The sequence below is a fragment of the Strix uralensis genome, chromosome 5 (genome assembly GCF_047716275.1).
Source record: "Strix uralensis isolate ZFMK-TIS-50842 chromosome 5, bStrUra1, whole genome shotgun sequence".
Lineage (NCBI taxonomy): Eukaryota > Metazoa > Chordata > Aves > Strigiformes > Strigidae > Strix > Strix uralensis.
In genome coordinates this window covers 79,327,061-79,354,165 of record NC_133976.1, presented here as the reverse complement: position 1 = coordinate 79,354,165, position 27,105 = coordinate 79,327,061, and the positions used below count along the sequence as shown (strand labels likewise).

Here is a 27,105-nt window from a genome sequence, read left to right as displayed (position 1 = left end):
AGGGAGATTTGCATGTTTCCCCTGCGTGAATAAAACTATGAGAAGCAAAGAAATTAGATAGTGATGTAATTACAGGTCTCATTTGTCATATATACTATATGTGAAATGCTTAACAGGTTCTCAAAGGTGTTTTGTGTATGTGCATATGGAGATCACATGACATCCATGTCCTGAACCTTCAAGGGTATTAACAGAGCTGGTGTTTGTGAACTGAGGATAGTATGCAGCCTCTCTCTGAATTACTCCTGGTCGTAAAATTCTGTCAAAAGCAAACATGTAGTTCATAAGCATTCTGTTTATCTTGAAAGAAATTGTGTGTATCATCCCCATTCAGACCCTAGTTAATCCCACAGGGCCTGAATAGTAGAAGGATGACAGATATAAATCGGGGTACGTGGTACATATTAAGAGAACTACATGCCTTTTTGGTTTTAGGTCCATGCTATCTTTTGCTCTATCCATGCGGTAAGACAGCCCTCTGAGATTCTTCTTTGAAGAGCTCTTTATTTTGGGTGTGAGTTTTCTTTTTTCTTTTTTTTTTTTTTTTATTTGCCAACCATACCTAAACACCTTTCGGTTTCAATTTGTACCAGATAAGTGTCATAGGTGTGGTCAGTTCTGACAATAACATGAGGGAAAGTCTGGGTTCTTTTGTGCATTGTGTAAAGAATTGGATACATCTTTAAGTCATCTTGCAGCTAGGATCACTTGGACTGATCTGATTAAGAAGGGACATGTAAAGTTACATTAGCCTGTAGGATTATATGTCATGTTAAGCGCAATTTTAGGAAAAATGTTGTAGGTTGACTTCCTCTACTCTCATATATCCCATTCTGTTTAAATAAAAACTGATATAAATTTTGGAAGAAGGAATGTATCTTCATCTATCTTCTATGGACCCCAGATAAAGACAAATGAATTTCCATGCGTGCTCCTTCATGCCAGTTTACATTACCACATATTTTCCAGTATTTGAGCCATTACTCAGAGACCAGCACACAGGGAAAGGAAGTTGTCTGAAGTTAACAACTTATTTTTAAACACCAGTACCTCATGTTTTAGTTTTGTCTCTAGTCTCACTCCTAACACTTAGGGATTACTTTGATTTGTGTGAATAACCCACTGGCCTAACAGGTCATCATACAGAAGTAAACACCCCATGAAAGTTGCTCTAGATAACAGAATTACATAAAGGAAACAAATTTTCTTTTTATTCATATTGCATACATCAGGCATATACTAGCATTACAAAAGCACGTTGTCTGACATGCGGGAAGAATGATCTTTGAAAGCACTGGTACTAGACACTCAAGCACACATTTTTTTTTTTTTTTTTTATAGGTTAGTCCCAGCTATCTGGGGAGCTAACCACAGACTGCAGCAAAAATGGGGGTTTCTACCCACAATAGTGGTTTTGATATTCAGGGCCCTGTATTGGACATGCTTGCAGAAGAAATAGAAGTACTATTGTTCTAGTTTGATAGTATAAAAAAATAAATGAATGTGAAAGTTCAAAGCCTTCAGATTTCAAGGGGTGAATGATAGTGCTATAGAGCACTGTATTGTCTTTTTCCAGACTTCTATTAGAGATAAGTTTTCTAACCTTAATGCTGGTGTCACAGCAAGGGAACATAAATCCCTGGCTCTGCAGAATTCTCTTACTGCTTATGCCAGAACAGGAACACCTCCACTGACTGCTGGAAATGGCTTCTCCGTTACTGCTCCTTCTCGTATTGTGCAGAGCAGTTCTTGTAACTCTTCCTTGAGAGTGCCTCACCTACCAATGTGGTTATTGTTCACAATATTTATAGTCTTGGGACTTGGAGACCAGGCTAGGCTGTGTTCAGGAGAAGAACAATGTGCCTTTTTCTATGAATTTCAATTGAATTGCATGTGGGATTAATCATGCCATAGGCTGGAGTGAAAGAGCTGTCCAGTTCTAATGCATTTTTGCTTTGTTGAAAGTGATTGATTAATTAGGAGTTGGGGTGACAAGAAAACCTACAATACCCTAGAACTATGTCATGAACTCAGAATGACTTTCACTGAGTTTCCTAATTTCATAGATGACTTAATATTTTTTTTTTCCTAGCTGTACATGGCAAGTCTGATGCTGAGAGGTAAATGGGAATTTTCATTTTCTGTGCCCCAGGGTGTTGTAGTGAAAGAGTTCTGTAAAAATCTTTTCTGACTAGAAAGATCAGAGAAAGCAAGTACCAGATTAGAAATTGTCTATGAAATTGTCTTCTCCCTTGCCTTGTCTGTTTTCTAAATATTGACCATCTCGTTCTCCAGAATTTATCATGACGAATTCTTAGTAATGTATACCAGAATCACATACTGCAACAACAAAATGAAAATGTAACATAAATTATAATATAGGAACTCTGACGAAAGCTGTATCTGGTCTCCACAAGTAACCAAGTCTGGGAAGTCCACAGGGTATCAGACTTTTGGCAATCACAGTTGTAATGTCAAGAACTTCCCACCAAGAGGTCAGCCTTGGTGGGGAGGATACCCACTGGCAGACAGTTTGAAATCCGAGGTTGATTGTGGTTTTTTCAGTTTGTTGTGATTTTGCCTGGAAAATTAAGGTGGGCATCATTCTCTGTAAAAAAGAGAATGCTCAGAGTAGCATTTAGTCTGAAATCCTTCAGATTTGTAGAGGATTGCTGCTTTAGAGATCTATGGGGAGGAATGGCTGAGCAACTTCCAGACATAAGTGGCAATGGGTTACGTGGATCTCCTTGGTATAAGAACAAGTGATGTTTATTGTATTGGAAAAAGAATACGTTCGTTTTGTTGTAAAGAAAGTTTGTGAGCACATCAGGAATTCTGCATGTGGAGCTGTAATCTTTCCCCTGTGGAAGCGATCTGGTCTTTGTCGTTCTTCATCCACGCATCATCTAATTTTTTTTTTTTGTTCAAGTATTAATAGATACAGTTCAAGTTCTCAGGCTGCCAGGGTCTACAGCTATCAGTGGCAAGTGTTTCACAAGGAGATGGGGGCCTCAAAACACCACTAGGACTTCTGTGGGTTTCATGATATTCTCTGTATTACGCATTTTACATCCCGTTTATGTTTTGAGCTTGTTTTGTTCAGGGGCGCGAGCAGGTGGGTCACTATTCGCTGCTGGTGCGGTGTTTGTGGTGGAAGAACCCCCGGCAGCTCCTGGCACAGCGAGAGACCCGAGGCGCGGCCGCGGTGTGACGCTGGGGTGTGCTCCCCACACAGCTCCGCCTGACCTCGAACTGAGGCAGAAACCTTCAGCAGTCTAAACGCTGCCGCGTGGGGGAAAGTTGCTTTCCCCGGTCGGGACGGCAGCCGTGAGGGCCCGGGCGCGGGCCCCGGCCGCCCCTGCGTTAGCCCCCCTCGGGCTCAGCTCCTGGGGAAGCCGCTTCCCGGTGAAGCCAAACCCCCGAGCCGCCCCCCCCAGCCCCGCGCTGTGAGGCGAGGCGAGGCGCGGGAAGAGCGCGGCGGGCGGCACGGGCGACTCCCGGCGATACCTGCCGCCGCCGGGCCGGGCCGGGCCCCGCCTCCCGCCTCAGCGCGGCCCCGGGGCGGGGCCCGAGGAAGTGACTTCAGCCGGCGGCGGCGGCGGCGGAGCGGCACGGCGGGGCTGAGCGGAGCATGGCAGCGGCCGCGGCGCGGTCCCTGCTGGTGGCGGGGCGGCGGGGCCGGGCCCTGCCCGCCGCGGGGGCCGCTCCCTACTGCACCGTGGCCCCGCAGCAGCAGCGGCGGCAGCCGCCGCCCGACATGAAGAGCTACCTGTGGTCGCGCTACAAGGAGGCCAAGAGGGTCACCAAGGGTGAGCGGCGCCCCGCGGGCGGGAAGCGGGGGGGGCCGCGGGCGGCGGTGACGGGTCGGCTCCCCCGCCGTGCCCGCCCGCCTCCTGCGGCGGCTCGGAAAGCAAATCAATAAATACACGTCGGAGGGGAGGAACGGCGAGCCCTGAGAGGGACGTTGTGGCAGCGTGAAGGGTCCGTGGGGGGCGAGGCGCGGCGCGCCTCCACCCGGGGGGTTTCTCCTCGTGGGTCGCTGTGGGTCAGTCCCGCAGCGCCCGGGGCCGCCGCCGTCCTCCCGGTCCTGGGGTCATCGCGGCTCCGGTGTCAAAGCGCGCCCCAGCGCTCGCCCGGTGTCAGACTGGGAGCGCGGGTGAGACCATCACCTCGGCCGGTGCCGAGGGCCGGGCGCCTGCTGGGCACGCGCGGCCGGCGGCGGCTGCCCCTTCTTCTCCCTCTTTTTCTCCCCGTTTTCCGAGGAAGGGGTGAGCCCGTCGGAGCCCCGCCCGTGGTCCGACCCCCCGGGGCTGTAGCTGTTCGGAGGTGCCTCGGGGAAGAAAGGAGCCTTCGGACAGCGTAGCTCGGGCTGGGCGAAGTGACCGGCGTTGGAGATGCGGCGTGTGGAGAAAAGCAAATGTGAAAAGAAAATCAGGAAGTTGGTCGTCTCTCGGAAGGGCTTTCTGCAATAGGCTGCTCTTCCAAAAAGTTAAAATGCTGTGAAGTTTTGGATGACTTTCTTCATTTTGCCTGTGGTTCCATTAAAATTCTGTGAAGCCTTGAAGCTAGGGTAAAATGCTGATGATATGTGCATGATGCTGGGAAGCCCTGGTCTTCAGCCCAGCTAGGCAAAAAGTTAAGGGCCAAACACTTGCTTGAAGCTTGCTTGCTTCTGCCTTTGCTCTGATGGGAAGAGAGTATTACCAGGGTGCTTGAATATGTGATCTTTTTAGAGAGCTGAAAGAGAAAGAGGCGGCGGTGTGTTCAGCAATGTCAAGTGGGAAAGCTTGTCCTGTTAGTGGCAATGGATAATGCTTTAGCCTTGCGTGTTTTGCCCTTAGAAAAAGAAAGTAAAATTACTGTATTATCCTGCACTTAAGAGTCTCGAGCATGAACTGGGGCTTGGGTGTGCTGGGTGCAAACAGCATTTGCACATGTAAAACAGTGGTAGCATTTCACAAGTGAAATAAGCTGCGTTAGAGACCTCAGAAGAATGCTGTGGACTTCAGCGGGTGGAATAAGGAATAGGAACATGAGGGTAAATGCCTTTTATTTTGAATCTTTTTTCCTTTTCCTGTTTTTGGAATGAACTTTTTCTTATTCTAAACCACACCCAAATAGTACTTCAGAGCTGGGGTTAGAGAGTAGGGTGATGTTAAGAGAAAATAAATTAGTGGGTGTGGATTGATGAAAGATGAGGCAAGTATGTCTAAGTGCAGAATAATTCAGAATCTTTTATTACAGCCTAAGTCACCCAATGGCTTCAAGTATGTGATGTTTCACTTAGTTACAGTGTTAAGATGACAAAGCTGTCCTGATTTTTGACCCGAGGTTTATAGCACTTGGGATGCTGTCTACCAGCCAGAATGTCTAATAGCTACAAAGTGTTTATCCTGTCTATTTTCAGACAGGCACTAGTCAAGCTTTTTTTTATCTGAAATATCTTTATCTCTATATAGATATATAAACATCTTTAAAACAAATGTTGACTCACAAGGCTGCACAATTGATGCTGGAAAAAATACCTATAATACAGAAATGAGTGTTGTAACGTGATTTTGGAAATTCACTCAAAACTATGGTTATGACTTAAAGTTAATTAAATGACTCATGGCCCTTTTTATAGAGTATTTGCCTTAATAGTAGCGTGTCAAATTGCATTTGATTATTTTGTTCCTCAACTGAGCATAACATTTATGTCCTGTGCTACTATAAGCAGTGACTGGAGATAGTAGGAGCTCATATTTTGATTGCAGCTTCTTTTGTTGTATCTTTCATTTTAAGGGATTTAGCTTTTCACATCAGTTTAAGTGTAGGGAGCTCCTGGGATCTTTTTCAATGAAAGAGATGCTGGACTTTATTTGAAACTTGGACTTGAACTCGGTGAAATTGCTGTTCTTCCTCTCTCTTAAAAATGCAAAGACTTAGATATCTGCATCTGACAGAGTTGTATGGTTTCAGATTACTCTGTTATTGAGCATCTGTATAAGTTTCTTATTGTATCTGCCCTTGGACTGTGCAGCAGCTGAAGGCATTGCTTTTACAAAAGAAATGTTATTTCCCTTTCTACAAGTTGGCCAGAGTTTTCAAAATGGATCACTGTCTTTCTAACAGATTTGGAGTCCCCATGCCTTGTTGAGATGGTTTCCTCCCATGGTGGATAATGTACTGTATCTGTTCTTAGAGCTGAAGGTGTTGAGATAAGCTTGACCAATTCCTTCTAGGCTTATCTGTAGAAAGTAACCAGACAAAGCATATTCCCTTTAAACTCACCCTTCCAAGCACGGATTTTAGATGAAAGTTGCCCTTTTTTCCACTAGTAGGGAAGGCTGGATTATAAAGATAGTGTATGAGAAGGGAAGGAAGGAAAACATGCGCATATTTTGTGCTTCCAGGAGGGTAGAATTTAGCCTCCTAATGTTGCTCTTTGAAGTTTTCTAAACAAGAAATACAGACATCCTTAATACTGACATTGGTGTTGGTCTTGAAGTTACGTATGGTTCTATGTAAGTGGTCTTAACTTCTCGGTATACTTTTCAAACAAGTGTCAAAAGAAACATACCCTTAAAAATGGAAGTGATTTACACACACTAGGTACATGTGTGTAAAGAATAAGCAGAATATTTTTGGTTTCCTGGTTTGCCAGAAGGTTAATAAGCATAGCAATGTGTATGTAGCTGATGGTTGGAAAGTAAGGCAATTGCATAAAGTTTACTTATTTGAGTTGAAATTGAGTAATGTGGTAACCTTGAAATGGTGAAGCAAAAGAAATTAAAGCAATGTCAAATTAAAACAATGTCAGTTCTGCTTCTGGGACAGAAGCTGGATCAAATAATGGGAGGAGAAGACAAGGCTCCTATAATAATAATAATATTCTCCTCCAGCTCCAAAGTTCACTTTCAAAAGCAGTAATAAATGTGTTAATGGAGTTAGCAAAAAATTATGTATCTGGAGCCTGGGGCTCTCTGATAAGCAAGATGCCAAAATGCATCTTTTCTCTTACTTGAACCGTACAGACAAAAGTGTGCTTCAGATCAAAACTATGGGTCACCAAGACAAGTTGGGGACAGCATTTTTAATAGCATCGTATTGTTAAGGATTAGCTGGTTAGTGTGAATTAGTTTGATAGCTTCCATCATCATTTATCTATATTTAGAAATTGCTAATTGATTTCTAGGTATTTATTTGAATAAAACTACAAGACTGGTATAACTTTTTTTTTTCTCCTCCGTTCCCAGAGTTGGTTCCTTCAATTATGAGTAACATGCTGAATCCGGATGCTATTTTTTCAAACAATGAAATGAGCCTGTCAGACATTGAAATTTATGGTTTTGATTATGACTACACATTGGTCTTTTATTCTAAACATCTGCACACGCTGATCTTCAATGCTGCTCGAGATCTGCTTATCAATGAGCATCGGGTAAGTAAAATTAATGGAATAACAATAAACTTATGAATAAAGAGTATAATAAATAATTTCTAACTGAGAGGGGCATAACTCATCTTTTCATGCCTCAGTCCTAGCTTGGCTCCCTTATAACACATCTTCTACAACAGCTACATAGGAACCACAGAAGTTCTCGTTTATTCTCAGCTGCAGTTTTGAGCAGAATGCAATCTGACAAATGTTAAGGAATAGAGTTTTATTTGTTAATTTGGTGGTGGTGTGGGTTTTTTTTTTTCCTGATTGTCAGTTATTGGAGTCACCCTAATAAATGAGAAGCTTAAAAGTTACCGTCACTTTGTTCTATGTGTTGCTGTGAGTACAGTGATTAATTTCCATACAAAATATTTTTAGTGTGGCTTCTTAGGAGGTCTTTGACTGCACTGTGTGCTTGTGAGGTGCTCTGTATGTACCTGACGTTTCAGCTGTGGTAGCCAAAGGGGCAGCATGTGTGGTGACGCTGTAATTAGAGGCTGGGTACAAGAGAGACCCAAATAAGTGTTAGCTCAGTAGTCCCCTAAGAGGGAGCTCTGCCCTGTTGCCTCACCAAGCAGTATGTTTGCATCGGTGACCAGTTGACATCCAAGCAGTTTGGAGCTGGTTGTTGTGTAATTTGGGGATGGGAGAAGTTACTGTGTGTCAGGAAGTGGGGGGGAGGTGGGTGACTTGGGAAACTGAAGGTATTGCAGGCAAAAAGATGGCAGAAAATGTGGACTGAAAGAGACAGTTTATTGAACTGTAGGACTCACAGGAAAATGAAAGACAAGTCCACAGAGTAACTTGATTAATGAAACTGCTTGTGTATTTTATACAACCTAAATCTGAATGGGTGGCGTTATTCTACTTTCGTATTTGAATCTAAAGGTTAGGAGCTATATATAAACATCTATAAATATCCCTGGAAGAACAAACAAAACTTCATGGGCGCTACAAGCATACACAACTTGATCCCCCTAAGATTTCGCATGCCTTACTAGCAATTTCTGTGGAATGTCTCAATGCACTTTTTTAAAGCTACGTGGTTCTTGCAAAAACCAATGTTATTGTAGGAGTCAAGATTAGTTCTTGTAGACAAAAATTCAAATGGTGCTGTTTTTACTATTTGAATGAATTCAGGTAGTAATCACTTTCTGATTTGTCTCAACTAAAATCTCTTGAGTTCCAGTAAATGAAGCTGTAATTACTTTTTGAGACAACTTATTGAAATATATCATTTCCTGTTGGAATTTGAGGGACAACAGTTTTATTAATGCCGTCTGTGTAGCTGCTTATACTGTTAATGTTTTTCTTGCCTCTAACATTAGAAAATGCTTCTCGATAGTATTGCCCATTATGACTGTCACAGTCAACCTAAAAGATGACCAATTTTGGTCATGGCAGTGTAAGGTAATTCATCAGAAATTGCAAAATGCAGTGTAGGAAGCAAGGAATTTTGAAGTATGTCCAAGAGAATAAACATCAATTTAATGCTAATCTCAGAGGCGGCAGCAGGTGTTGAATGTAAACTCTTGCTCTGGGGCTTATTTCTTTCTCAATGTACGGGCCCTATGCCACCTTACCTGGGCTGCTGTTTCAGTCCAGATACATGTATCTGCTGTGGTTTAACCCAGCAGGCAGCTAAGCACCACACAGCCATTTGCTTACTCCCCAGCAGTGGGATGGGGGAGAGAGTTGGGAAAAAAGATAAAACTCGTGGGTCAAGATAAAGACAGTTAATTATATAATAATAGGACAGAAGAGGAAGGGAAGATTATAATGATGATAAGGGAATATATAAAACAAGTGACGCACAATGCAGTTGCTCGCCACCTGCTGACTGATGCCCAGCCAGTCCCTGAGCAGTGGGCTGCCACCCCCCAGCCAACTCCCCCCAGTTTTATTGTTCAGCGTGGTGTCATATGGTATGGGATATCCCTTTGGTCAGCTCTCCTGGCTGTGTCCCCTCCCAGCTTCTTGTGCACCCCCAGCCTCCTTGCTGGCAGGGCAGTTTGAGAAGCTGGAAAGTCCTTGATTTAGTGTAAGCACTGCTCAGCAACAACTAAAACATCAGCGTGTTAGCAATGTTATTCTCATCCTAAATCCAAAACACAGCACTATACCAGCCTCTAGCCAAAACCAGGACATTATCCCTACCAAGAGTGGGGTAAGCAATCAGTGCAATTTTTATAATTTTCTTTTGTTGTTGTTTGGCTTGTAAGGAAGCTTTGATTTGTGTGCTAAGGTAGGCTCAATCTTTTTCACATAAGTACTGGCATGTATGCATGCAAAAACGCAGCCTTCTAGTAGAACAAATTAAAGCAGGAAGGCGAAGTACACAGAAATTTGTAAAAGTCAGAATGCTTTGGGGCATGTGCAGTACATGATAGTTTTTAATTGATCACATCCTATATCTCCCCTGATGTTTTCCCTTGTTTCTTCTTCGTGTTCCCTGGCCAAATCTACACATATTCCCAACCTGTCTGTAGGCTTTTGATGCTGTTCTTCATTCAGATCAGCAGCCTCCCCCATGTTTTCTGGAAGTGGTAGTAGGGATGATAGTTCAGAAGTTAGGAAAAAGGACTATTTTCTTTAACTGTAGATGTCTGTGCTCAGTGCAAGCACAATCTACAGCAGTTGCAGAGCAAGTCTCTTTTATCATAGATAAAAACTGTGGCAAAATGGCGATTTATTTATTTTTTTTTGTAGAAGTAGCTAGAGACTTTGTTGAAGCTGTATAATCTACTTTTTTTTCCCTGAAGGCTTGTAAATTAGCCACATATTTATGGAGACTGTTGTAGAGAAGGTGGAGAATGTGCCTGAGATGCATTTGTCAAGTTCTAAGACTTGTAGCCTGTGGGAGGGAAATGAAAGATTGCCTTTCAGGTGGTTAATCAAAGAAATGATAATTTTCTCAGGTCTTGTAAAAAAATGACTGAAGCATTTTACCTTTTAAAAACAAATGAACAAAACCTTAGCCCAAGGCACACACCTAACGTATTTTTTTTCCATGGCTGTCACATTACGAATCTAAGTCACTTGTCTCTCTTGTTTGAGTGGGATGTGACACTAACTTATGCTTAAAGCAGGGCAAAATTACAATTGACTGAAAATGGGCCTGTACTGGAAAATGTTAGAAAACTCTAATAGGTGGTGTGAGCTACCTATGTTGTCTATGAAGAACCTGAGGAAAGAGTACACGACACAGACATTCAGTTCATGTGCATCTCTAAACAATGGTGTTACAAATGCTGTCCCGGGTAAATGTAGTTGGGTCACTGTGGTGTTGTCCTGAAGTGACTCACCCTGATGGCATTTAATGCTGGACTTGCTTTCAGGATCTGATCTTTGTGACATACTGTACCTTGGGGAAGGCCCCTGTTAGGGGAGCCTGGTTTCTCCAGGTAACATTAGCTGTTGTGAATTCTCTTCTTCCTGCTTCCCCATCTGTGTTTATTTGCAGTGCACCATATCTTTAAACACCCCTGGGGTCTACATTTCAAACTCTGCAATCTAAGATCAGGAGTATGATCCGCACTGAGGGAGTCAAAACAGATAGCTATGCTGCTTTTATTTCTTGAAAATGCCAAAGATTTTTTTTGCTCCTGTTAATATTGATGGTGCTTCATTGCTTTTCCTTTCAATAGAAGTATGCAATAAAGTTCAGGTATCTCTGTAAATTAGGGCATGTTCTTGGGTTTCTAGCTAGAAGGTTGAGTTGGGAACTGTGTTTATATAGTCTCATGGGGAGACTTTGCAATGCAAGGTAATACAGCTATTAAATTTTAGGAAGGTAGTAAAATTTAGTTTGTTTTCAAAGGTGCATATGTTAAAATAACTTCTTGAACAAAAGGCTAATGTTCAAAGGTGATCACTACAGAGTACCTGGATGTCCAGGTTTAGGTACCATGCTTTTCTTAGATTTAAAATAATGACCTTGAATTTTGGAAAAATGTTTGACTTTTCTTGCACTGTACCTATGTTCATGCAAATCTCACCAACCTATCAAAAAAACTCTTAATGACTAGTGAAAATGAAAAACATAGAAAACATAGGCTTTTAAAATTCGGCAGAAACAATTTTTCATTTGTTTTTGTTATGGATTTAAAATCAGACCATCGCTCTCTTTTTTTAGTATCCTGCAGAAATAAGAAAATATGATTATGATCCAAATTTTGCAATCAGAGGACTCCACTATGATGTGCACCGGGTATGTATAAATAACTTCGTGATGAGAGCTGAGAACCTAGCCAAAGAAAATAAATAGGCCTTTTAAGTCTTCCAACTTTTCACTTGTGTGGATGTGTAAGGATTTTGTTTCATATTTTCCTCTTTCGTAGCAAGCTTGATTTTGGTTTTTTTAGTAGCTCTTAAGTATAAAATGTTTTGGGTGTTTTGGTCTCATAGTGGGTGAGGGAGGACAGCTTAGAGTGCAACAGAGTAAACTTAAGCAGGCATCTACTAGTAGGAAAAGTTATTTCTTTGTGGCTTAGCTCAGGTCACTGGACAGTGTTTCCTTGGTGATTTGGCAAGCCCTAGGTAAGAACCATTGATAAAAGCATTTTGGAAGCTATGAAGGAAGTTGAAATGAAGGTGCTCAGGCATTCTTGAGACAGAAAGGTTACAGATAAAATTGCTTTGATTTTTATAATTTCATATCAAATAGTTGATGTGATAAAAACTGATTTTTTTTTTTTTCTTCCCCTGCAAGGCATTATTAATGAAGATTGATGCTTTTCATTATATTCAGCTGGGAACAGTTTACAGGTGAGTAAAATTATTTCCTATTGATAATAAAAATGTATACTCTTATTTTTTGAATCTTAGTTGCATTTATTATATCTTAGGTTCATATCAGGAACAGTGCTCTGACAAGCACAGACATGAATGAACATTGCAGTCTTACTGAAAAGGGGTTTCTTTGCACCTCTGTGTGTACACAGACGCGTGCACACGTTTACTGACTGATACAGTACAGCTGATTCCCCAGTCCAGAGCTGGGGAAGTTGGCAAGCTGGTTGGTCACATAGTGCTGACTCACTTTGTTTCCGGCTGTTAAATTGTGCTGAAAGACATCTAAAAATACGCTGATGACTTCTCCGCTGTTGCTTTCTATGTAAATAATTGTCACAGAGTGCCTGTTAGCATGACTTTGGTGTGGTTGTAGAGACACTTGAGAGGCCTTGCTGTGTTTGTACAGAGCTTTTAAGCATGGACACATCAACCACATCATACTTGCAGAATGGAGCACAACTGCTTTGTGTCTGCACATCCTGACACTTTTTGAATTTACAGAATTGATGTAAAATTGGCAATCTCTGTGCTGTGCTTTGTCACATCATACAGACCTATTGTATGTGATCTTTGACAGGAGGGTTTTTAGTATGGCTCAGTTTGCTATAATGAAGCCGTACATGTTTGGCTGACGTGAACATTACACTTGTGCCTGAGTACCTTTAAGGTCATTGGACAAAAAGTCTTCTTTTGGGGCCAAAAGATAATGCAACCTTGAAGTGATTTGCTGTAGGGACTGTATATGGTAGTATGAAATTATGATAATGTGCTCATTACTTCTTTTTGTTTGCCAGACAGGCAGATAGGTAGATGATTCAGCTGTAGTCATTGGTCTGTTCTTTTAAGAGTTGGTCTGAGATGCCCTTTGGGAGAGGGGAGAGGAAGGGAAGGAAAATGAAAGAGGAAGCAAGATGGCATGGTCCAGCATTAGGCTCATGCTGTCAACATAGTAGCTATCTAAAGCTGCCAAAGCAATGTGTTCTATATGTATCATCAAAACCCCGAGTGAAACTTTATACCATTTATTTGTGTGTTTTATGCTGATGTAGAATAACTGTTGTATGTTTCAGCCAACAAAATCTGTTCCTTTGGTTTTTGGAGGAATTGTTTATGCAGGGTTAGGAGGGAACCAGTGTGAAGGTCACTGATTGTAAGATTCATTTTAAGAGGCTGTCCCATTTTTTACATTTTTCACTGTGAAAAATGCTAGTTTGCTAGATTAAAGGATAGGTGAAGTAATCAAAGCTACATTTGTTTGTAGAGGTATGTAGTAGAAATAGTAAGATTGATGTGAATGGAGATGTGTACATATGGGAGCACCAGAAAAAACGTTGATAGAAGGGACAAAAGGATGGCATGTGAGGGGGTGCCTGGATCAGTTGGTCATCAGGAGATTATCACATCTGCACGCTGTTTCTCCAAACACCTGTATGGGGATGGGGGATCAAAAAATTAGGCTGAAGGCTTTGGGAGATGATGTCAGGAAGAACAGTGGTATGACTGGAACTGTATAGTGATCTAGACGAGAAGATGAATGGGTGGTGAGTCCATTAGCAGTGTTGCCTTATGACTCAGAGTGGGGCAGAAAGAGGCAGGAGATCACAGTTGCTGTCAAGTCCTAGTACAGAACGCACATCCAAAGCCAGAACATGATGGCTGGTCAGGAAAACTCTAGAGAGGTGTTGAGATTTGTTGAAGAGCTCGTGTCCCTTGTTCTCTGCGTCACCCAAAGTAATTCTGGGCAGATTGCTAGGCCACACATCTCTTCAAGAGTGAAAGCTACCATTTCACTCAATGCTTTCTCTTAATTTTGTTTAAAATAAGGTTATCTTTCTCTTCTATACCAACACTGAGCTTTGATGTCAGTTGCTGCATATCTGTAGTTCTTTGTTTCAGCCTTCCAGGTGTTCTGTACATGTGTAGGTCAGTTACACAGCTGAAGGTAGCAGGGCTTGCCCAAGCCTACAGCCTCATTTGCACTCAGAGGTGTAAGCAGTTCTGGTAGCCCCTAACACACATCTCCAGGAGCAGCAGCGGGAGTGCTGCTGTAGGTGAACTGTGATGCTTTTAGCGCTGTCTGTCCGTGCTGTTGGTGGAATAAAATAAGCTTTGTAGTTACAGAGCTGAACTGTGAACTGTGTCAAGACTATTAGTCTTCTGGTAAAACTAATCTACAGCCCTGCCTACACAGTCATCTCTCCTCTCTGGATTTTGCATATGTCTATTGTCCTATCTTGATTTGTGCTTAAGTAGCTCCTAATCCACAAGCCTTTTCTTTAGCTGTATTCGAATACCACTTGGCATAGCTGTCTGCAGACTAGATGAGTCAGTCCTCGATTCTGATTGTATTACTTGGTGTATGTTTAATGTTTTGGTTGCATTTCTTTGTGTTTACTGCTGTGGAGTGGGTGATGCTGAACTTTCTATGTTACAAAACCAAAGTAGTATCTGCTTTGTTTGTGCACAATACAGATTGAATACTGGAGCCCTACCAGGATGTTTGCATGCCTGCAGTGTTCTAGATGTTTTAGTGTAAGATGCTTGATACTGTAAACTTTCAAAACCAAACCAAAACAAAGCCCATAATCTCTTAGTAGTTGGTAAAGAAGCTCTGGGGAAAGATGATGTCTCCTTCTTTCCCATTTGTTGTTATTTTTTTATATTTTAATTGTCAACAATCCTTCAAATAATCTGAAATTTTGGGAAACTGAACTGTTGATACAGTTTAAAAGAAATTCTTATTTAGTTAAAGGTTGTATTTTTCTTTCCCTTGAATCTTCAAGGTTATGTTGCAGAAAATAATCTGGTTTAAACACTATCACAGCATCAGTGCTGTATAAAACAAAGGCAGAGTGAGGAATTACTTTATGTTAAGAAACTGGAAGCTCTAACTACTTCTTACAAACCCTTGAGGCATAATTTCAGCGGAGACTAATTAGTTCTTTTCCCATAAGAAAGTAAAAAGGACTTAAAATTGGAATGTGTTCTGTGTGCGTCAGCCTGTTAAAATGTTACTTGTTCTGAAAGGAAAGATGCTCTTTTAGCTTGCAGACTAAAGTGCTCCTATGACATTATGAGTACTTTAATAAGCTTCAAATCTAAGTGTTAATCTGTCAGACTTTCATTTGCTAATTACTCAAAAATTTTAATCTGACTTTTGAACTAAACCTAACATTTTCCAGAGGCCTCAGTGTTGTCCCAGATGAAGAAGTCATTGCAATGTATGATGGTTCCCATGTCCCTTTAGAACAAATGAGTGACTTTTATGGAAAGGTAAAACCACAAACTGCTCTTTAAAAAAGATATTTTTTTGGGGGGGGGTGGGAGGTAGTGGTGTTTTAATTCTGTTCTTACTAGCAACTATATTTTCTCAATACATGACTGATTTAACAGTGCTAGATGTGAAGTTTACCATCTAAAGTGACAAATATTTTCTTTCTCCTACTCGCTGTAGTTTCTTCTTTCACTGGCTGTAGTTTCTTCTTTCACTGTTCCCTTGCCCAGTCATACAGAGGACTGGAACATAGAAAAATCAAGTGACTTGCTCAGTGTTGCACAGCAAATCTGATAAACATTGTGAAATGAACCATATCTAGTGCCTTACCCCGGCTATGTACTTCTTCCTGGTGGTCTAATGACTTAGCTGAGGTAGCAGCAAGTAAATGTATGGAAGCGTACAAGCTGGCAGAGTGGCAGTAAGAGGATTTGACAAAACATGAATGATAAAAAATAAAGATTTTAAGTTTGCGATTTGACTTTGTGGGGCAAGTTGATCTTCTTGCTGGTAGGTTCCTTCCTCTTTCCCAAATGAAGAATGGTACTGTCTTTTTAGTCAAAACCAATTTTTTTACCCCTTTTACTTATGGATGTTAATTCCATGTTGACATGAAAGGCCCTTCTTTGTGCTGTGGAGCATTTTGTTGTTCTCACACTTCTTAAAATAAGAAGTTGAGTTTAGAATTCCTAAATCTGGTCTCTGCAGCAGTTCTGAATATTGCCCTGGCATTCCCTGTGGGATGCCTTCATCTCTGCAAGTCTGTGCTTTCTCTGATCTTGGAAAGGACAGTGACAGGACAAGAGACCGTGGATGCAAACTGAAACACAGAAGGTCTCCTCTGAACATCAAGAAACGCTTCCTTTACTGTGAGGGTGACCGAGCACTGGCATGGGATGGCTGCCCAGGGAGGTTGTGGAATCTCCATACTTGGAGATTCAGTAGCCATCTGGAAAGGTCCTCTGCAACTGGCTCTAGGTGGCCATGCTTGAGCAGGGGGTTGGACAAGGTGGCCTCCAGAGGTCCCTTGCAACCTCAACCATTCTGTGTTTCTATGATTTTGACCAGAGTTTCTGTCTTGAGGTGGTTGCTTTACCTCTCCTCTTCTTGAGAAGTATTTAGTTTGTATTTGCTCAGGTATAATGAGATTCTCTACTTTTGTGAAACTTAACTATAGTTAGAGCGTTTGCAGACTAGAAATCTTTTCCTCTGTTGCTGCATTAGTTATTGTAGATTCTTACAACTTTTTTCTCTTTCCAAGGAGGTAAATTGTTTTGCAGTCCTAATCAGTATTGAAAAAAAAAAAAGCCTAAACCAAGTAACAAAACCTTCACCCCCCATCTCAATACTCAGTGCCTCTTATTTATAGAAGTGCAGTCTGCCAGTGAAGGCTTCTAAGTCCTTCTCTTGACTTTTAGCTGAGCGCTGTCTTTTATGTGTTTATGAATTAAAATACCACTCTTGAGTAATGTGTCATGATTAATCCTTAAAGTAAAGCCAACACTTTTGTGGAGTTATTTAATTGTAAGTCTGTTAGTTCTAAAAGAATCTAACCCAACGTGAACAGTGATGGCAAAAGCTGAATATCTGCAACTAAGCTGAAGTGTTTATACTGAATGAATTAAAGTGTTCTAATCTGAGAAATGCCTGACGGTTTTTTAATTCTTTTTCCTTCCCACTCCTGTAGAGCTCACACGGAAATACAATGAAGCAATTCATGGATATATTTTCCTTGCCGGAAATGACACTCCTTTCTTGTGTGAATGAATATTTTCTGAAAAACAACATAGACTATGAGCCTGTTCATCTGTACAAAGATGTCAAGGTACTAGCTTTGAAGATTTAGGTAAACCTCTACATTTGTGCATCTTCTCTCTGAGGGCTTCAGGAAGCTTCAACCTGTTGTGTCAGCTCCAGTGAAATGCCTCACCTTTAGGCTTTGTATAGAGTAATTCTTGCTATACAACCATAAAAACATAAGTAAAATGAAGGTAGACCTTGGAAAGGAAACACAGAATAATTCGAAGTTTGTTTTAAATGTGACGTTCTAGGGCTGTTGCTCTTCTTGTAGGTTTGAGAGGTGGATGGGGGAAAGTAAAGAAGGTCTTGTATGTCGATAAAGTTTCTTTTGATTGTTACTACACGTATACGTTTCACTAGCAGGAATTGTATGAGGCTATAGGGAATTCCAGTTTGGAGCTTTCAGTTGTACTGCCTCTGTATCTTTGCTAGTATACAATCATTTGGTTTTGGTATATCTATTTTGCTTGTTTTCCTCTCCTCCTCCTCCAAAAAAATCTACTAATAATGACTAGAGTAATTTAACCCTCTTGATTCCTCAGGATGTATCCTGCAGAGGAGATAATTTTATGTCATGGTTGTTTAAGAACAGAAGAGGTCATGTCCAAGTTGATGACATTTGTCTGCACAGGCTCTCCATCCAAAACCTTTTCCTGACCCCTTGTTGACATGTATGAAACTTATGTAGTTGTTCAGTATGTGTGATGCACCTGAATGTTAAATTTATCACTTTCCCAAGTAGATCAGATGGGTTTTAGGAAACTTTTGACCTCCAGAGTAATTTTCCCTTCTGCCTATGTAGTCAGAAGGCTAGTTCTGTGGTTTCTGCTGAAGTGTTTGTAGAAACTTCTGTATTGCTCAGCATTACCAACATTTTGGAACCCCTATAGTGGCATTTTTTGAGGATTTTTAGGACATACTCCATGTAAGTACCACAATGGCAGTACCACTGTCCTAAACAAAGCTGTCTGGTGCAGAGCTGGCTCAGGAGAGCTGCCAGATGCCTTCAGAATGCCTTATGAGTACTCTGAACAGATGAAAGAAGCTAAATGCTTAAGCATAAATGTCTTTTAAATAACCAGGGCATTTGTGAGTGATCATAATCTAAGATCTGTCTGACTTAAAGCTTTTGGGGTTTTTTGGGTGGTGATTTTTTGGGATTTTTGATTTTTTTTTTCTTTTTTTCTTTTTTCTCAAGAGGAAAGGAGTGTGTTCTGCTCCAGAGGTCATCGGAAATCTGTGATAACTCTGCTTCTGCAGAGGGCTTTCACCCCACTTCACCCTTCTGAGCACCCTTTCACAGTTGTTAAGTAAAACAGCCCCTGTGCTATACAGTTTTGTACTTCACAAAAGTATGAAGTTAGTTTCTTGGCTTATTCTTTGTCTAATGGTGACGTATATGCAAAATGAACATCACGTGGTATTTCTGTAAGTTGAAAGTAATTCAGAGAAAGGAATTGCTTTAAAACCAAGTTACTACTGCTATGCAGCGGGCATGGTTTTTATACTTGAAAAGATTTTTCAGTTCTTTAGTGCTCTGTTGCTCTCCTGACAGGATTCAATCAGGGATGTCCACATCAAAGGAATAATGTACAGAGCAATTGAAGCAGATATTGGTAAGTTTTAATGAGATCATCTGTCAAAGCTTTTTCACTGATAGTATAATGATCTTTCTGGCTTCCTTATTTAAGATTACAAATTCTAAATTTTAAAGCTTAAGAGAGTTATTTCCACTTGTCTAAGGTGCCTTTGTAAAGTATAACCTTATGTTTCGAACTCCTGGTTGAATGCAGAGAAAATTCCCCTGAAAAACTTTTTCAATTAATTCTGTATTTTCCCCAATCCTCACAGAGAAATACATCTGCTATGCTGAACAAACTCGTGCAGTGTTAGCAAAGCTGGCTGATCATGGCAAGAAGATGTTTCTCATCACAAACAGTCCCAGCAGCTTTGTGTAAGTGACAGTTGCTTGCTGTTCTACTATAAATTTTTAAGGGATGGGGAGGATGAGGTTCTCAGATGTAAGTCATTATATTGCAAAGATAGCTGCACTTCTGTTATGCTTCACTGTTAATATCCCTCTGTCCTTTTTAGAGACAAAGGCATGAAGTTCATAGTTGGCAAGGACTGGAGGGATCTCTTTGATGTGGTCATTGTACAGGCTGATAAGCCAAACTTTTTCAATGATAAGCGAAGGTGGGTATTTAGTCAGTAAAGAATGATTCAAGCAGCTTATTCCATAGAAGGCTACAGAGCATGTTATGAAATGTTTTAATTTGGATGTAATGTAAAATGAGATAATATTTGAAATCCTGTTTAAGGTCATTATAGAATGCAGCAACACCCAATTCTGAAGTCTGAATATTTACCATTTCTTATCTAAGAAAGTTTCAGTAGCTATTACAGGTCTGCTGGACTGAGTTAGGGTCACAGAAGCTGTCTTTATCATCTTACCTTGTACGTTGGTGAAGTGTGTTCCTTTCCTAATAAAGCTGAGAAATTTTGGTGCCTTTCAGAATCAGCCCCTTTACTGGAAATGTCCTTCATTGCATGTGGGTTTTTTTAGTCACACATTTAAAGGGCAGACTGGCTGACAGACTGGAGTATTTGGACTAGTTGTTCAGTTAAGTAAACACGTTTGTGATTCGTATGCACTGCTCTTACACTTGAAAAAGACCTATTCCTTTATGTGTACTTACGATTTGCAAGTGAGATAGAGGGAGGTGGGATTTTTTTCCCCTTTTTTCTAAATTTAATTTTAAAAAGAACTTTGCTGTATGTCCTGCCCCCAGTCCTCTGCCCCTTTCTTGTTCAGTTGTACAAAATGAGGTATTGGGCAAGAGTTTTGCACATCTTCGCTCTTTTTTTTTTTTTTTTTTTTTGTGTTCTCTCCTTAATGGCAGACAATTCACACTGTTTCTTCCTCTCTGTCTGGCATCCCTGCTTTAGTTCTCAACAGTTGTTCTCAAACTCTGTTATAAACATCATAAGTAGGCTGGATAGATACGTTGCATTTCACTGGCTAAAGAGGAACTTTTGGAACTTTGCTTTTTCTGTCCATTACAAAATGTTCAGATCCTAGAGAGCATATTTTCATTTTGAAAGACAAGTATTTTTAATATTAAAATTTTAATCTCCTAAAAAGTGACAGAATAACTACAGCAGTATAACAATTGTATATAATTCTGTTCTAGACCATTTCGGAAGGTGAATGAAAGGGGAGTGTTGCTTTGGGACAAAATTCACAAGCTGCAGAAAGGTCAGATTTACAAACAGGTATGCTTTCAATAAACTCTTTCAGTTCAAATTTAATACCTATTTCCTGGAATCCCAAGCTTCTTTAGATATCATAAAGGCTTCTAAAAAGTAGATATGATTGAAGTGGTACAAATTCATTATTGGTATTGTGTGTCTGCAATTTACTTGCCTCGTGAAGTGATAGCATTACTGAAATTGCCTGTAAAATTTGGGATTCACAATATATAAACTGAGGACAAGATTCTTGATATGAGTATATTTTTAGGGGTGTACTAAATTCCTTTTTCCTGCCTGTAAGGTGCAAATTGCATGCTGCTACAATGTATGTATCACTGTTTCTGCAGGGTAACTTGTACGAATTTCTGAAGCTTACTGGCTGGAGAGGCTCTAAGGTTCTCTACTTTGGTGATCACATTTACAGTGACTTGGCAGTAAGTAGTTTACTTTCACAAAATAGGATAAAAGATGAGGCTTTCTGTTAGTTTTCCTCTTTTCCTTCCCAGTTATTCAATATAACACACTTTCATTTGAGATTTCTAAATACAACACAATTCAAGTTGATAGTTAAGCCATATTGCTTTTCTTGCAAGAAAATTGGTGCTGTAAAAGGCTGACCATATTTTCCACATGACTTGTAGCATTTAACTTGTTTACAAACTGTGCTCAGGAATGTGAGTTTGTATTCCTGATCCAGATACTGATTGTGTCAGATGTAACAGAGAGTAAACACAGATACCCAAACGTACAGGATGTGGCTGATTTGGATGACATTTACTACCAAGTGTAATAAGAGCTGAATGAACTTCTGTTTTGAATGCAGGAGGCAATCTGCCTGTCACTAATGGTAAACTTTCTTCCCGAGATCTCGCTGTGGTTTGTAGCCCCACTATCCAGGCATTTTCTTACTGCCTTACAAACAAATGTACTGTTAACTGTTACTTTAGAGCAAGACCACCACTTAACTCGTTTGTAATTGGTTGCGTATGAATGCCTGGATATGACTTTCCACTGGCAAGCTGAGGTAACATGTTGCAGCAGCAGAAGTTAACATTTTTGTCCCTATCTGCTTTTAAAAAGAAAAGTAAGTCTGGGTGCTTCAGGAGGCTGAAGGCCAAAGGAAGGAGGACACAGCTCTGTTCTTCTCTGGCACAATGGAGGGGAGAGCACAGGTGGCAGCTGCCTTGTCCTGTACTTGTCAGGAGGAGCTTGAATGGATACCTGGGGGGTCCCAAGAGGACCCTTCTCTCAGCAGAGAGCATGTGGGTAAATACCACAAACGCAAAACACAGTTTCCTCCCAATACTTCTGACAGCAGCAGAGGCCTCGTCTACAAGAGGAATTTCCTACTGTTTGTTTTTAAACCTAATGAATTGGTGCTTATTTGCAAGTGCTTATGTGTTGTTTATCTCTCTGTCTTTAAAAATGTGGGATTTGAAGCTTACTCTGAAATGAAATTCTCTTGCCTGTTGGCTCCAGTAAGCCCCACTTTAATATTTCTGCTTATACATAAGAAGCAATTAAATTAGTGCTCCTTTGGGATAAACAATGGTCAAATTATTCAGTTCTTTTAAGTAGTTCTTTTTAAGGCTAATACTTGTATTTTGTAATTCTTGGTAAATAGGATTTGACCCTGAAGCATGGCTGGCGCACTGGTGCAATTATTCCAGAGTTACGATCAGAGATTAAAATCATGAACACAGAGAAGTACATTCAAACCATGACCTGGCTGCAAACCTTGACAGGATTACTGGAACACATGCAGGTTTGTTCTGTGCGTGTGTGTAATCGGCTCCGTATAGCAGAAGCGATCCAGTCAAGTTTCTAAATGCTGGACATTCATGTTGCAAGTGCTTTCTGTCTCATTAAAGTTCACCAGTTTGACTGTAGATAAATAAATGCAGTTAGTTGTGTGGCTAGTTAGTACGAATTTTCTCAAAATCTTGTCCCCTTCCTCCACGGGTCAGCCTGACTTGATTTCTGCTTTTGGTTGTGGATAACTTCTGTGTACTGATCTCTGAAGCATTGCTCTTGTCCTGTTAGTTCAAAAGGGTTTATTAATGGAAAGACTCATTTATGAGGGCATCCTTAGTTACCTGTTATCCATACTTTACATTCCAGGTTCACCGTGATCCTGATTCACAAATGATTTTAGAAGAATGGAAGAAGGAAAGAAAGGAAATGAGGTAAAACATGGCAGATGAAGAATTTATAATATGCTCCATTATAGCCAAGTGTTCTATGGGATGTCTTCTACAGGTCTCTTCAGAATTTCCATCCATGATGTATATACATATCTGATGTATATTCCCTGGTAGTTACAGACCTTCTAAAACTGTCCAGTGTAAAACAATATTTTACCTGTCTCTTGTACAGCTCTTCTCCCTTCTGGCCCTGTTCCCTGTTCTCCTTCTTTGGGACAGACATTAGTTTTCTGCTTACTTTTCCTTCTCGTCTCAGTTCTCCTGTCTCTCTGTGTTCAGCTGTCACTGTTGCTGTTGATTACACAGCTTTACTTCTGCATGATTTAAAAGTGTGTTTCTCTATAAGGACTTAAGTCACTTCAGTTTTTTTAGATAATTTCTTCAGATTACATAAAATACGTTCTAGAATATGCAGAAACTGGGGTCTGCATGAGACTGGATTTATCAGTGGACTCATCACTGGTAATAGGGCTAAAACCCCTAAAAATCTACTATCCTGAAGAAGCAATTCCTAAATGTGGGGTGTGTGAAGCACACAGTTGACCAGGCCAGCAGCTGTACCACCAGCAGCCTTCCCAGCTAATTCAGTAAATGAAATGGGAATGATACTTAGCAGTGCCTAATAACAGAAGTTAATTCCAAGATGTGTTCAAGTTTTTTGTGTACATTAAGCCAAATATTAATGTTTTTTTTAAAAAAGTCTTTTATCTTTGGGATAGGTGGATGTCATTAGGATTTAGATGAAGGCAAAACTCATCTTTCACAATCTCTAGAAAGGAGAGTTTGAGATATCATGTTTCTGAGGTCAGAAGCAACTTACCACTGGTTTTAGTGGCAAAAATGTGACACTCTTCTGTTCGCTACTGTGATTGCTAGATCTGGGCTGCATATGTACAAGAGGTGCAAAAATTTTATGTGGTGCATTTAAGTGTTTTGAAGAGCAATGTCAAGAGGATAATGCGTAGAACAGATTATAGGAACTGCTTGCTTCAGGTTCTGGATGCTAGCTGGTAAAGTGATGTGTGCAGGTATGTTCACTTCATTCCCTTTGTTTTCTTTTTTTGGGGGACAGGGAGATGAACAGGAATTTCTTCAACGCACAGTTCGGAAGCTTATTCAGAACTGATGAGAATCCAACTTACTTCCTAAGACGTCTCTCTAGATTTGCGGATATCTACATGGCATCGTTGAGTTGTCTCTTGAACTATGAGCCTGATTACACATTTTATCCAAGAAGGACTCCTTTGCAGCATGAACTTCCTGGCTGGTCAGACCAGCTGTGCACTGGTACATTCAGAATACCTTTCCTACAAGAGACAGTTCAGATCAAATAAACACTTGGCAGCTTCTCTCTAAAATGGGCAATTTTTTTTTTAATGTACATGTATTTTATTTAAGTCACTTAAATATGTTATCTTGATTTAGATGTAATTCATACGTGTTCTCGTAAGTGTTGTACCTGTTTTATCCTCTCCTGCTTGGAGATGTGAAAACTCTTACACACAGAAGAGATGACGGACTGCCAAAATAGTAGTGAGGAGGGGGGGCACGTTTGAGGGGAAGGATTGGTGGTGTTCTGGGGTGATTGTTTTTTGTTCATTTGAAATTTCTATCTGCAGCCTTGTGGTTTACTCTCTGTTCTGGCCCTGTTTAGCACTCCAGCCAGAGCCTGTAATGGATCTTGGCACTGAAAAGCTTAAATCCAGTATTACTAATCCAGTGATACGCAGTTAGTAGCCAGTTTATGGTGAGACTGAGAGTGATGGTGTACACATTTTACCTTTCCTTGCTGCCATAGCTAGAGCCTTACCTGTAACTGAACTAACTGCTCTAGTGTTGGTGTGGCTCTGCTGTGTTGCAGTGATTACAGTACTGACAGGCTCAGGCTGGTGGGCTTTCTCCTGTCTGTGCAGTTGCTGTTCTTGCAATGTCTGCGCTTGTCTTCAGGTGGGCCTAAGTGTAAAACTGAAAGTGGCAGTAACTTGGGCTGCTTCATCTTCCTTTTGTTAACTTTTAGGCATCTTTCTTTTTAAGTCTCAAAACACTTTAAATAGACACTCTCCAATAATAAAGCCATTGCAAGAGGTCTTGCATTTTGCATTTCAAAGTGGAGACAGATCTCTGTCAATCTTTAGATTGATCCTAAATGCTGCTTTTTAAAATTTTAACAGTGTCTTACGGTGGTATGCAATGTGGCTTTTCTGTTGCCTAGGGGAGAATGTATTTCATATAGCCTTCAGTAATGGACTTTTACAGTCAAACACGCACAATGGGCAAATGAGTTAAAAGAAAACTTAAGAAATGAGAAAATGAAAACCAGAGTTTTCTGATGACATTTTTTTAGCTCAAGCCCAGAAAGCTGAATTGGGGGTGGTGGACAGTTTTGCATCAAGCAAAATAATTTTGGTGGTGCAGATGAGAAGTTTTACTGAATTACTGACATTGCAGGTAACGCATGAACGCAAAATCTGGGTATGTTCCAAAGATTTGAGCTGAAAAATGTCTTATTTTGCACAAGGAGAACATCTGTTGATGTGTTTCCTCAAACAGGCACTTTATAGAACTGTTATATAGTTGGTTTTAAATAAGGATGCCTTCCTTTCTCTGCATCCAATGGAAACATGGTGGTTTTTTTAACTGGTGCTTCCCACCCCAGCCATTTTAGAAGGCATAATATGATTAACGTTTTTCAAATTTTAGTTAAAGGCTCTGTTTTTAAAAGCATATAATTCATAAAATGTATAGCATTTGGTATTCTTCATTTTGGGATATCACTTGCTTACCACCATGATTGTCAGGTAAACAAACTTTTGGTGACCAAAAGTTTTCTTGTTTTTATTTTTAAACCTGTCTGTATTATGTGCAAGTACCCATGTTGAATTTCATATGCAGTATATTTCATGTTTTTAAAAGCATGTTTGCAAAGTAAAGAATGTATTCTAATCTAGCCTGCACAAAGTAGTTTTCCTGTATGCTTGAAATCAGTCTGAAGTCCTCAGAGGTCGTTATAGATTTTATGTTCGTGGTTTTCTTGTACTCCTGTTTCAAACTTGATGTGCAACACCCCTGAAGACTGTGTGTGTATTTAAACAGATGAATATACTTGAAATGAGTAAGTTCATCTGACAGTCCTGCTGTTTTGCTGGAAGAAAGATAAAGTTTTGCAGGAAGTTAGTTTGGCCTTACCAGGAGACTTGTTGGTGGGGCTGTGTGAGAAATATTTAGCATAACTTGATAATGAAATGTGGGGATAGAAATATCCCCAATTTGCCTTTGGTTCCTTATCCTAATGCTCAGCTAGAACTGAACTTGGTGTTACACGTGTGTAGCGCCTCTCGTGCTCCAGAGATTTCAATGCACTGTTTAAAAAAACCAAAACCCCAAACCACTGTACATTCTCCATCTTACTATCAGCAGATAATAATATTGTGTTACTCACTTCCGCATTATTGAATTTGGCAACGTTTTGTTGGTTATAGCTTGGTGATATTTATTCTTTTAAAGCTGGCTAGGAGTCAGTTTGCCTATTTTTCCTGTGTTAAGCAGGAACAGTTTAATTGGATTGGATGCTGTTATTCACATAATATGCATTTTGTTTCAAGATGGTTTTCTCCTCTCCCCTTTCCTTTCTCTTAACTTACAAATCAAACTTCTGTACAAAACTATGTTACAACAGCCAGCTGAAGTAGAATCTTGTTTATATTGCATGACTTCTTGAAATAAACAACATTGCATGAAAAAAAATAATTATGGGAGGGTTATGTTCCTTTAAAACAACCCAACATATATAATATGAATTTAAGTGAGAATTTTAAAGGGTATTATTTATTTTTCAGTGCTAGAATGCTCTTCTTTAACTTTTAAAAAAGTCTTGCATTTTTGTAATGATTTCACCTTGGCGCACTCTGCATTAGTTATTATAACCTTGTTACTGACTTCAAAGAAATTTTGGGGCATGTTTAAAGGGCCGTGTCTCTTTGTATTGGGAGTATAGTTCATTTGAACACCAAAATAAGAAGAAGTTTTCATTCTGTTCTATCAAAAATACAGAGGAGAATAGTCTGTCAGTAAAAGAAGAGTTTAATGAACTGTGGAATTTCTTTTTGTGATAAAAATATTTAATGATTATTACAAAAATAAATGCTTGGACTTTATCTCCTGGTCCCTATGAGCCTTAGTATTTTGGGTGACTGGGGAAAAGGTAAGAGCGTGAGGTGTATTAATGCAACTATTAATGTGGGGAAAACCCATAATTGTGTGTGTGTTCTAAACTTTTTTGATATCTTACAGGTAAAACCAAGTGGGCATGTGGGGATTACTTTAGCCTGTTTCTTTCACCCAGACATATTTGCACA

At 40.3% G+C, this 27,105-nt stretch overlaps 1 protein-coding gene across 3 annotated transcripts; it reads left to right on the top strand.

Moving 5' to 3' along the window:
- Nucleotides 1-3,611: 3,611 nt before the first annotated feature.
- On the top strand, nucleotides 3,612-26,904 carry NT5DC3 (5'-nucleotidase domain containing 3). 3 transcript variants are annotated; one of them, XM_074871869.1, is made up of 14 exons: nucleotides 3,612-3,809; nucleotides 7,239-7,423; nucleotides 11,559-11,633; nucleotides 12,135-12,190; nucleotides 15,400-15,490; nucleotides 17,179-17,316; nucleotides 18,847-18,907; nucleotides 19,143-19,245; nucleotides 19,386-19,487; nucleotides 20,486-20,567; nucleotides 20,894-20,980; nucleotides 22,171-22,311; nucleotides 22,668-22,732; nucleotides 23,823-26,904. In XM_074871869.1, exons 1-14 carry the CDS (start codon nucleotides 3,632-3,634, stop codon nucleotides 24,082-24,084), a joined length of 1,626 nt encoding a protein of 541 aa, XP_074727970.1. In that variant the 5' UTR covers nucleotides 3,612-3,631; the 3' UTR covers nucleotides 24,085-26,904. The 3 variants fall into 3 exon arrangements, with proteins under 3 accessions (XP_074727970.1, XP_074727972.1, XP_074727971.1); XM_074871871.1 differs by lacking the exon at nucleotides 3,612-3,809 and adding an exon at nucleotides 4,555-4,570; XM_074871870.1 differs by lacking the exon at nucleotides 3,612-3,809 and adding an exon at nucleotides 5,636-6,506.
- Nucleotides 26,905-27,105: the final 201 nt, after the last annotated feature.

What these genes read in the sequence shown, in the direction of transcription:
- NT5DC3 (XM_074871869.1), top strand. Translation starts at nt 3,632, where the DNA reads ATGGCAGCGGCCGCGGCGCGGTCCCTGCTGGTGGCGGGGCGGCGGGGC. An exon ending in CAGCTGGGAACAGTTTACAG is followed by an intron (nt 12,191 to 15,399) that starts GTGAGTAAAATT and finishes AACATTTTCCAG; the next exon opens with AGGCCTCAGTGTTGTCCCAG. An exon ending in AAGGTCAGATTTACAAACAG is followed by an intron (nt 20,568 to 20,893) that starts GTATGCTTTCAA and finishes CTGTTTCTGCAG; the next exon opens with GGTAACTTGTACGAATTTCT.